The 11,301-nt window shown below is 39.4% G+C and overlaps 1 protein-coding gene across 1 annotated transcript in view; it reads left to right on the top strand.

The window, feature by feature from the left end:
• PRKAA1 (protein kinase, AMP-activated, alpha 1 catalytic subunit) overlaps positions 1 to 10,226 on the top strand; it is a gene marked incomplete at its 5' end in the record, with an annotated part of 15,467 nt that extends 5,241 nt beyond the window's left edge. The window contains 5 exons of the mRNA XM_009699611.1: positions 741 to 828; positions 1,741 to 1,965; positions 6,354 to 6,840; positions 7,223 to 7,349; positions 9,738 to 10,226. Of these exons, the coding sequence (XP_009697913.1) occupies positions 741 to 828; positions 1,741 to 1,965; positions 6,354 to 6,840; positions 7,223 to 7,349; positions 9,738 to 9,982 (1,172 nt within the window). The remainder of the gene's footprint in view (positions 1 to 740; positions 829 to 1,740; positions 1,966 to 6,353; positions 6,841 to 7,222; positions 7,350 to 9,737) is intronic.
• Between the last annotated feature and the right edge of the window lie 1,075 nt (positions 10,227 to 11,301).

Here is an 11,301-nt window from a genome sequence, read left to right as displayed (position 1 = left end):
CCCCCCCCCAGTAAAAAGCCATAATTCCTTCTTGGAGACTGAGTTCTCTGGCTTATGGTAGTCTTGATCATGCAGCCTCCACTGAGGAAACTAGAAGATGTTTTGCACAGTATTCTAGAAGTGCTAGTTCTTTACTGATATTAGACAATACTGAGGGCTGGTGAATGAAGATGGCCTAATTCTAAAGTATACTTTAATTACTACTAGAATGTCTAAAATCAAAGTACTGAACTGCAGTGATTCAGGAACCAGTTGAGCTGTGTAGGTGCCTAAGTTGTAGTGAAATCGTGTATACTCCTCGGTTCCCTTATTCTATATAACCTCTTACAGAGTGGTAGCATCTTCCACTTTGGCATTTAGAAGCAAATGTCATTTTTAAGATTTTCCTGTTAATGACCAAAATCCTGTCTTGGTATGCTGCCCCATCTCTGTTAGAGCAACTTTGTTCTCTGTCATCCAAATTGGACTGTTTTTTGTCTTGGAATGAATACGTTCTCAAATATTTCTAGGTTGTGTGCAATAATGGATTGATGTTACTCAAATTTCTGGTAAACTATATGGAGTATTATGTGGCATGCTCATATAAAAATTCCAGTAATTCCAAGCAACGTTACTACTTTACTGAGATAAATTTCTCATTTTTCTAATTTGAGTGACTAATGATTTGTTGTAGGTGGTATATGCAGTGTGAAATAATTTTTCTCTCTGAATTTTTAATAGTTACTCTTATATACTTTCAGGTCTGTCAAATATGATGTCAGATGGAGAATTTTTAAGAACAAGCTGTGGTTCCCCTAACTATGCTGCACCAGAAGTAATTTCAGGAAGGTAGTTTCTTTTATATTGGATACATGTGTGCATGTACTTCAGTCATTTTGCTGCTTGATTCTAAAGGCTACAAAACTAGTTCAATTGACAAGCTTGATGCTGAGAAACTGTGGGATGAACTTTTAATTGTCTTGATAATTTTTGATGAGTATTTAAGGCTTTTATGACCTAGCTTTGAATAGTTTCTGTAAGATGGAGGTGATGATGTGTAATGCCCCAAATCCAGTGTGTACAGTGTGCCTGAATTGGTTTTAAAAAAGTCTCAGTTGCAGCTCAGATCTTGGAAGTAGAGTTACAGATAGAATTACAGGCAAAATGTGCTGTGAAGTTGAGTGGCAGTGTAACATCTGCTGCAGAGTGATACTCAGTCTGAAGGTAACTTCCCTTTTTTTGGACTCTCTGATTGTGAAATCTGCTGCTTTCAGCCAGCAACCCTAATATTGCCTCTTGCTGATTGGAGGCCAAATGTCTGTTTTATTCAGGCAGTAGCACGAAATACATGAGAAGTTCTGCTATATGGACTTGTCTTAAACTTCTCGGCCTCTCAGATTTGGGCCATAGATAACTTTGAACGGATTCCACTAAAACAGTGATAACAATGTATAACATGGGCTTTCTTAGTAGTAGGTAGAAGTTTATTTCAGTTTGCCATTGTCTTAAATTGCATTTGTGGATTATTGGGATACAATACAGAGGAAAACTGTGTACTTGTGCCCTGTTATATATTTGAAGGGGAAGGACACTAAAGTTCAAGGGAGGCATTGCATAGAACTGAAATGGTATAATAGTTGCAGATTAGTTGTCCCAAGTTCATACACTTTTAATTACTGTAATACAATGTAAGAAAGTAGAGGAGAAAAATCTTATTTAAATGTATTAAACACAAATCACTAATAGTTAACTTTTTCCCAGATTATACGCAGGTCCAGAAGTAGATATTTGGAGCAGTGGGGTTATTCTCTATGCTTTGTTATGTGGAACGCTTCCATTTGATGATGATCACGTTCCAACCCTTTTTAAGAAGATATGTGATGGTATCTTTTATACCCCTCAGTACCTGAATCCGTCTGTAATTAGTCTTTTGAAGCACATGCTGCAAGTGGATCCAATGAAGAGAGCAACAATCAGAGACATTAGGTAAAACACTAACTGATGTCTGATCACAGGATGCTGGAATGATAATTGCAGTGCAAATATGCAGAACAAAGGAATCATTCATTCAGCTTGTCTATGTTTTATAGACTGAGATGAAAAATTCAACTTCTGGTGGTTTGGCTTTAGCTCTGATGGTTCTGATCTCCAGTGACCAATGAAGTATCTATTGGAAGTCACAGTAAAGCAAATTATGTACATTACATGTAGAAATTCTGAGAAACTCTAGGTTTACGACTGCTGTAGCAAAGCTGATTATGTGCAGAGTGATTTGGAAAAAATACACTGTATTGACTTCTCTGGGCAAAAAATGCCTGAGCTGTGAAGAACCACCATTCTGCACTGTAAATGTCTGAGAGGAATGGCTCTTTAATCTGATAACTACTACTTTTATTCATATTTCTTCAGACTCTGAAAAGTCATCTGTTAAGACTGAATATTCCACATGCAAGATAGTACTTCCCAGCTTCAAGACTTCAAAGCCCTGGCATGAATTTGTGTATGAGTGATAATTACTGCATCGAATATTGATAAGTTAAGGCTTGTAGGTACAGATAGCCATCATGGGCTCCAGATTGCAAGTGGAGATTCTGCTTTGACAGGTGTGCAGTGGGCCAAATAAAAAAAAAAATTGGTAGCTGATAGAGCTGTACTTCATGCAGCAGCTTAGTTAGGTTTTCCCACTTCCTTTGTAAGAAGCTGTAAGGAGAGAGCTCTGATACACACCTTAATGAAAATACTGCTTCTTTTATGGTTGGAAGTTAGGAAGTTGGAAATGTTCCTGTTCTTTCAGTGGAATAAAAAAGGAGGTGCACTTATACCTTGCTACTTTATTACAATGGGAAGTACTTGCAGAAATCAAGGCACTGTGAGAATTAAGAATTGTAAAACTTGAGTGGATAGGAACTTAGTTTATCTCAGTCATGTTAAATAAGTCTGGAAGAGAAGTGGTGTGAAAAAGATGTTGAAAAGTGTTGGTTACAGAGTGTGAATGGATGTTGAATCCTAAACAGTTATGTCCTATTAGCTGTAAGACACGTCACCTCACAGTTTAAAAGACAAACTGAGTTTAATTGAATACCTCAGTTTTTCTAGGGGGAGGGGTGTGTGCATGCAAAAGGAGGGGGCCACTGCAATGAATAGTAACAAAATATTCTTCTAGGTTCAGTCCTCCAGCTAGGGCTGTGCTTCGTAGGCATATAGGAAAAGCTTTTTCTCCTTCCAGATTAAATGGTTGCTTCACCTTGGTGCTGAGGCATGTTGTTATGATCACACTGACTAGAGCTTGGTCCTTTGTACTGGTTTTGGCTGTGATAGAGTTAAGTTCTTCATAGTAGCTTGTATAGGGCTGTGTTTTGGATTTGTACTGAAAATAGTGTTGACAACACAGGGATGTTTTGTTACTGCTGAACAGTGCTTATAGTGTCAAGGCCTTTTTGGCTCCTCACACTGCCCTGCCAATGAGTAGGTTGGCGGTGCATAAAAAGTTCGGAGGGGACAGAGCCAAGACAGCTGCCCATAACTGACCAAAGGGATATTCCATACCATATGATGTCATGCTCAGCAATCAAACTGGGGAGGAGGTTGGCAGGGGTGGGCTGCTGCTTGGAGACTGTCTGGGCATGGGTCAGTTGGTGGTGAGCAGTTGTTTTCATTTGCATCACTTGACTTTGTTGGGTTTTATTTTCCCCTCTCTGTTTTGTTTTTTTCTTTTCCTTACAGTTATTTAAAATAAATTATTTCTAATTAAACTGGTTTTACCTCAACTCACAAGTTTCTTTCTTACTTTTACTCTTCTGATTCTGCCCGTCATCCCATTGGCAAGGAGTGAGCGAGTGGCTGTGTGGTGCTTAGTTGCTGGCTATGGTTAAACTGCGACAGTTCTTTTTGGCGCGCAATGTGGGGCTTGAAGGGTTTGAGATAACAACAGATTTGACCAGAGTGTATGAGATGGAATTTATAATTATTGTATTGTATCCGTTGCTGGTCATGATATTGATTTATCTGTTCTCAATATTAGTTTATCTAATCTGTGCTATGTTCCCTTTTTTGCTGGACATGCTAAAGACTGGTTTTGGCTTTTGCAGTTTGCTGTGCTTTGTAGTGTTTAGTGATGTTTTGCCTGGAGATTTATTACTAAAACACTGGATTTGAGCTTAATCTGGTATTTGGGTTCTGTACTGAAGCTGTTACTGTTCTTTGGGTACCACCTAATGGAGACAATTAACAACTACACTTCTTTGTCTGAGAGGTTGATTTGTGGAGCATATACAGAATGGCACCTTTACCACCTTCTGTGATGTTTTCTCCCTTGTTGCAATAACTCTTCAGGATTTTGAACATCCTTGAGTAATCAAAATACTTCTTCAAGTATTTCTTAGGAATATCATTTCAGCTTTTTCTAAGGTTAACAAGCTATATAGGAGTATCACCCAGGCCCTATGGCAGTGTGTTTATGGGTGGCAAGGCATGTGGGACAATATGGGCAGGTGTCTAGACCTCTGATGGTCTGGGACTTCACTCCCAAATGAGTGTGGGATCCTGATGAAATGATAGAATCTTTGAAAAAAAGATGCCCTGGCTATTCCAAAAAGGTACAACTCAGGCACTCTGCTGGGGTGTGCCTGTACCTATTGAACACTGTTTAATACTATTCAGTACTCTCAAGGAGAAGAGAGGGTCTCTGGATCTGAAAACATACCAACAGACACTGGGTAAGCCAGAGACCCAGCCTTCAACTGTGTCAGTTGCTCCTATAATTAAAAAGAAACAATTGAAGTGCAAGTCAGCTCATTTAGTAGGCAGAGGCAGCCAGTTCTGCAGCAAAGCAGTCACAAGAACAGGGGGAGGAAGGGACTGAAATCATAAATGAGACAAACTACCCAATCCCTATCCCTAACTGAGTGGCGAGATAAGCAAAAAGATTTCAGCTGTCAACCAGGTGAGCAAATTCTCGGCTGGTTTCTCTGATGCTGGGATATTGGGGCCAATAGTCAGGAATTAGAGGGTGAGGAAGCCTGGCAGCTGGGATCCCTTGCTAGGGATAAAGCCATTGACAAAGGGATTGTAAAAGGGATGGGAGTTCTCAGTCTTTAGAGGAGACTTCTGTCAAGTGTGAAGGACAGGTATCCCTTCAAGGAAGATCTTGCAAATTCCCAAAGCAAATGGACCACCACTGAGGGAGTATCCAGTATCTGAGAGAATTAGCTATGGTGGAGGTGATTTGTAGCAACCTGGATGACAAATTGGTATCCAGAGACCTGGATGAAATCTGCTGTGTGTGGTCCACATGGCAAAAGTTTGTATGAAGTGCATGGATGTCATATTCCAACACCCTGGTGATAATGAGCTGGACAGATACGGAGGCAACCGTGAATGGATTGACCAGCCAACTGTGTGAATTCAAAGAGAATCTTGCTTCTTCCATATGGGCTTGTGTCTCAGCTGAGGAGAAACCCACAAGTTTCATTCTCGCTTTTACCCTTCTGATTCTCCCTGCCATCCCACCAGGGAGGAGTGAACAAGCAGCTGTGTGGTACTTAGTAGCTGGCTGGAGTTAAACCACAACACTGCTCTTAAATCTGTAGCAAGTCTTCATGCTATAGGCTAGAATACTTTCAAAATTAGTGAAATTTTGCCAAACCCTCTGGCTAGTTAAGCAGCTTGCTCTAGGCACACAAAACATTCTTAATTTTTCTGTATGACTGGGCAACGTAAGTATTTGGTTCCTTCTGTATCTTTCTTTTTCCCTCTTACGAATACCAGTGCAGGGTACAGTAGTAAAGAGGTACAGATTGACCCTTCCATGGCTTCCCTCAACCCTTTTAAGTCTTGAAGAGACAGCTGGGGGTGTTCTGAATGAGAAGATGATAGGCAGTTTGTTTGAGCTGGGGAGCACGTGACTTCAGTATTAAAATCCATGTCCGAACATCTATGAAAAAATTATTCATCATCAACATTTCTTAATTTTGCTATGTATTTTATGTGTATACTTGGGGGGAGGGGGGACACACAACTGAAGTGGGTAGTATAAGAATTTCAGTTGAAAATATGTCAGAACTAACATAGTGGCAGTAAAAAATATATCATTTATATGAAAAGCTGGTTGATGCATTATACAGAGATATTTTTGGAGCTCAGGTAGTTGAAAAACTTGCAGAAAGGAAGACCTTCTTTCAGTCACCTGCAAAATGTCTAGCAAAATCTTGTGACCGTACTGTTCTATTGTCTGTGCTGCACAGAACGAGACTTGGACTGAAAACTGTGATTCTTTTTGTACAGACTAAAAATAATTTTATTTTTAAAAGGATTTATTATTAAAAAGGTTTGCTTTACATACATAATACTCAGACTTTTTTTATTTTTAACTCTAGGGAACATGAATGGTTTAAGCAGGACCTTCCAAAGTACTTGTTTCCTGAAGACCCATCATATAGCTCTACCATGATTGATGATGAAGCCTTAAAAGAAGTGTGTGAGAAGTTTGAATGCACTGAAGAGGAAGTGCTAAGTTGTCTATACAGTCGAAATCATCAGGATCCTTTAGCGGTTGCTTATCACCTCATTATAGATAATAGAAGAATAATGAATGAGGCCAAAGACTTCTACTTGGCTACAAGCCCACCAGATTCTTTTCTTGATGATCACCATCTGTCTCGCCCTCATCCTGAAAGAGTGCCATTTTTAGTAGCTGAAGCACCACGTCCTCGCCATACTCTTGATGAGCTGAATCCACAGAAGTCAAAACACCAAGGAGTAAGAAGAGCCAAGTGGCACTTGGGAATACGGAGTCAGAGTCGACCAAATGATATCATGGCTGAAGTTTGTCGAGCAATTAAACAACTGGATTATGAATGGAAGGTAAGCCAAAAAAGGATCTTTAAAACAGAGAACAGTAAATTTTTTTTGTTTGAGCTGTGTAGTTACATAGCGTAGAGGTCTGAAACTATGTTCTCATCTGCTGGAAAATAATCTCATGTGCCTGTGCTTACTGCTTGTGCTTGCTGTGCAGGAGGGGTTTTGGGGGAGGCTATTCATGCTGACAGGAAAAACGTCTTGCTAACACGTCTAACTCCTTCTATTGGGGCTGTAGGAATGTTGTTCTATTGGCTAAAAAAACCCCACAACTCCCAAGAGGTAAGCCTGAAATCATTTAATAATACCAGTGAGGTGAAATGACAAAACCAATATGCAGTACTTTTCAAGCAGTTCTGGTAACTAACTCAAATCTCTTTTGTACTAGGTTGTAAATCCATACTATCTGCGTGTTCGAAGGAAGAATCCAGTAACAAGTGCATATTCCAAAATGAGTCTACAGTTGTATCAGGTGGACAGCAGGACATACTTACTGGACTTTCGTAGCATTGATGGTATGTGATGATTTACCGTAAGTTAGTGGAGTTGTATGGGAAATCATTCTAAATGCAAACATGTCTTAATTTACTTGTTTAGAAGTGAAGGAAATGTTGCCCTTTTAGTAGTTTAAACCAATCTAGATCTGTGTTTCTTTATTCTTTCCTAGTCTAGCATTCCTGTGATCAGCTGGTTAGCTGCTTCATCCCTTAAATAATAGCTTTTTAGCTATATCAGCTCCTGAACTGCTCCATTTTGTGTCTGCACCAGCACTAATACCACTAGTGCAAAAGGGGACAGGGCTATGAGAAGTGAGATTTGGATCAACCTAAACTGCCCTTGGAGCCTCACCCCCAAGTTTAAACATTAATTTAGATCTGAAGTAAGCATGTGAATAACATTTCCTAGTGAAGATAGAGATAGAGCTTGGCATCTAGGCATTTAAATTTGACTTGGATTGTACATTGCTGTACTGGGTCTGGCTGAGGTAGAGTTCATTTTCTTCATAGCAGCCTATAAAATGATGTCTTTTGGACCTGTGACTAAAACAGTGTTGATAAAACACCAGTGTTCTGGCTGTTGCTGAGCAGTACTTCCATAGTATCTAGTCTGACTTTTTCCCCACTCTGTGGCACCCAATGAGTAGGCCAGGGATGAGCAAGAAGGTGGGAGGGGCACAACCTGGAGAGGTGAGCCAGATTGACCAAGGGGATATTCCATGCCATATAATGTTATGCTTAACAAAAACTGAGGTGATGGGGGTTTGGGGAAGGTAACCTTGAGACTGGCTGGGCAGCAGTCTACTTTGGAGGGGTGGTGAATGGTTGCCTTTCCCCCCCCCCCTTTTTTTTTTTCTTTCTTCCTCTTATTAAACTGTGTTTATTTCTACCCATGAGCTTTCTCATTTGCCCTTCCAATTTTCTTCCCTATTGTGTTGACATATTAGCTGCCAGGCAGAGTCAACCCACCAATGCTAGCAGTAGACAGAATTTGAGGTAGGAGTCGTATGCTTGCAGTAACTGAAATCTTGAAAGCAGTAGGTCTAATCTGTGTAAAGATATATTTTATAGAGTGACAGTAACACAGCATACAAGTCCTAGTTGGATACTTTCCTGAAAATGAATGGCAGGAGCTAATAGAGACTGGCCACAATGCTTGTTTATGGGCATAGTACACTAAAGCAGAATTACCTACAGCCAATGGTGTAGATGACATGCCTAGGAAAACATGTGGCATGGAAAAAGGACTTAGTGGAGTGTGGCTGGATTACAGTATAGGGTGGCTGAGGCTGTGTCTCGTGACAGCTCAGTCTGATCTGACTTGGTAGTGCAGTTCTTGCCTCATTCCTTCCAACAATACAGGTGCTTGCTTAGATCCAGTGGTACTTGATACAGGGGACTAATCACATTCCAGTACTGACTTACTGCAGTACAGAACAAACGCTGTCACTTCTGGAGGGGAGATGACTGCTTAGAGCCGTGCAGCTAGAGGAGGGCAGCCTGCTGTAATCCTGACTTCAACTCTTGCAGAAATACAACCCAAAGGCCTGGATTTGCCATCTCTCTTTCAACAGTGAAGCTGTTTTGACTGTCCTTTCTCTCTGCCACAGTTAACTGTTCTCTGTTCCTCTTGCCGAACTGTAGTTTAAAGTAGCTTTGATGTGAAAAGGCAGTCTCTCCTGTGTTCACTAATTTCTCCTGGAAATAATTTTTCTAGTACCAGGTGAAAGTCAAACTAGTGTTCAGTATTTAAAGTAAGAATAGAGATACTTCAGCAGAACATTACTTCCAAAATGAAAGAATTTCCTCCTGATGCTGAAGGTAAACTTTAAGGTGCTGCAGCCCAAATATACAACATACCACAGGGGAGAACTTCCAAAAGTGAAGGATAAATTAATGTAGATGCTAGCAATTAATGGATCAATGAATTATAATAAAAATACAAATAATAACAAAGTATAAATAACCAAATATAAAGAAAGCAAGTATAGAATTAAAATAAAGTAGATGCTAGCAAAAAGCATCTACATAGTGTTTGAACTGTTACTGGACTTAACCTTAGGATGCTATCCTGGTTTTGTTTTAAGTAACCTAAATTGAACTATTAGGTACTGAAATCAGTTCATGAAAAATATGGTGAGTGCTGGTCTAAACTAGATGTAAATGATTCTGGAGCACAGTTCGGATTACAGGAGTAATTTCCATAAGGACATTTGATTCTGTGTTACTATATGTATAAGCTTTTATTTTATATCAAATACGTATGGTTTGCAAAAGGTGTTGATGTATTAATCAAGATATTAAAAAACAAGATTTAGAAGTGTGAGAAGGGGAGGATGTTTGCTGGTCCTGTAAGTGATTCGATAGTGATACCTAATTTTCCTCCTCTCTCCCCTTGCCCCCCAGATGAAATTACTGAAGCAAAGTCTGGGACTGCAACTCCACAGAGATCAGGTTCTGTGAGCAACTATAGATCCTGTCAAAAAGATTCAGATGCTGATGCACAAGGAAAATCTGCAGATATATCCCTTACCTCATCAGTGAGCTCTTTGCTTGACTCTTCTACAGCTGACTTAACTCCAAGACCAGGGAGTCACACAATAGAATTTTTTGAGATGTGTGCAAATCTTATTAAAATACTTGCACAATAATTTTGAAGATGGGCTTATTTCTTTTGTAGCAATAAGCATGCCTAAATCATAGTCAGATGCTTCCAATTATAATCAAGTTTAAATTAACTAAGGCTCTGAAGAAGCTAGCCACAAATACAATTTGCACAGGGATTCAAATGATTATGGGCAGTTAATGCATATTATTTTGAAGCTGGAGTGAATTCTGATTGTGTGCTGTCCAGTAGCATAATACAGGTTCAGGAAATCACGTGCCCTTGGGGCAGTGTTCATAACATTTTACATTGAGTGCGCATTAGTCTGCATATAACATTTAAGTTAGATGGACCTTCTTGTTTTTTTCACTGGTGATACATACATCTGATGCACTGTAAGTAAATGTACACTTACTAGTCCAGTGACCTAAGTGTGACTTGTTGGTCACCGTCTACAGTTGTGACCCAGTTGGTCAGAACTATCAATGTCTTCTAACAGTAATGTGTTAAAACTGCTGTGTTTCTTCCCCCTTATTTGACAGTAAATGATAAAGACTAGTTTAATGCGTTACAATGTATGACTTTTAACAACTGATAAATTTGATTGAATGCATGCGAATCCAACCAGTTGGAAATGCATGTAGGTGCTCTGTAATGCACTAAGGGTGAAATTCTGTGGGCTGTGAGTAGAACAATTGAGTCCACAACAATGGTGAGAGACTTAATGCTGAGAAGACTTGGTACACCATGGGCTAAACCAAAATGTTGCTCTGTGAAGGAGGACTGTCAGCAAGCTCCTGATCTGTGCATGTACCTTGGTGTGGTACCAGCACAGCAGCTCCCCACTGCTATGCAGGCTGAGAATACTTTTCCTTAGAAACATGTGCATGTAGTTAAAAGCACAGCTTAAGGGCTGTTGCATGCTATTGCAGAATCTGAAATTGACAGTTTTAAAAAATATATGTTAATACTTTGATACAGCTGTTTATCACATGTTAACTTAGCATATACTATATAGAATTCACTTTGCAGTTGAAACTACATATATGCGTTAGGTTTTCCCAGGCCACCTTTATAGCAAACTTTGCTATCTAAATTAATTGTGAAATTAAATAGTCTTAACTTTTCAGTTGAACATTGAAAACTGATCATGACAACTTGAATGCTAATATTCAAAAAGTTTTCAACAGTAGATTGCAATTACCAATAACATAAATCCTCTGCATTTATGGTTTTTGCAATGTTTCGGGGAGAAAATTGAGCCTTATGTTAAAATCACAGCTAATACTTGTGGAAAAACATCTGGTCTCGCTACAGTTACATTTTCATCTAGCTCTAATAGACATAAACAGTAAACTATGTATC

Source organism: Cariama cristata, unplaced genomic scaffold (genome assembly GCF_000690535.1).
Source record: "Cariama cristata isolate BGI_N322 unplaced genomic scaffold, ASM69053v1 scaffold19984, whole genome shotgun sequence".
Taxonomy (NCBI): domain Eukaryota; kingdom Metazoa; phylum Chordata; class Aves; order Cariamiformes; family Cariamidae; genus Cariama; species Cariama cristata.
The sequence above is the reverse complement of the archived record's forward strand: the minus strand, read 5'-3'. Positions and strand labels throughout refer to the sequence as shown.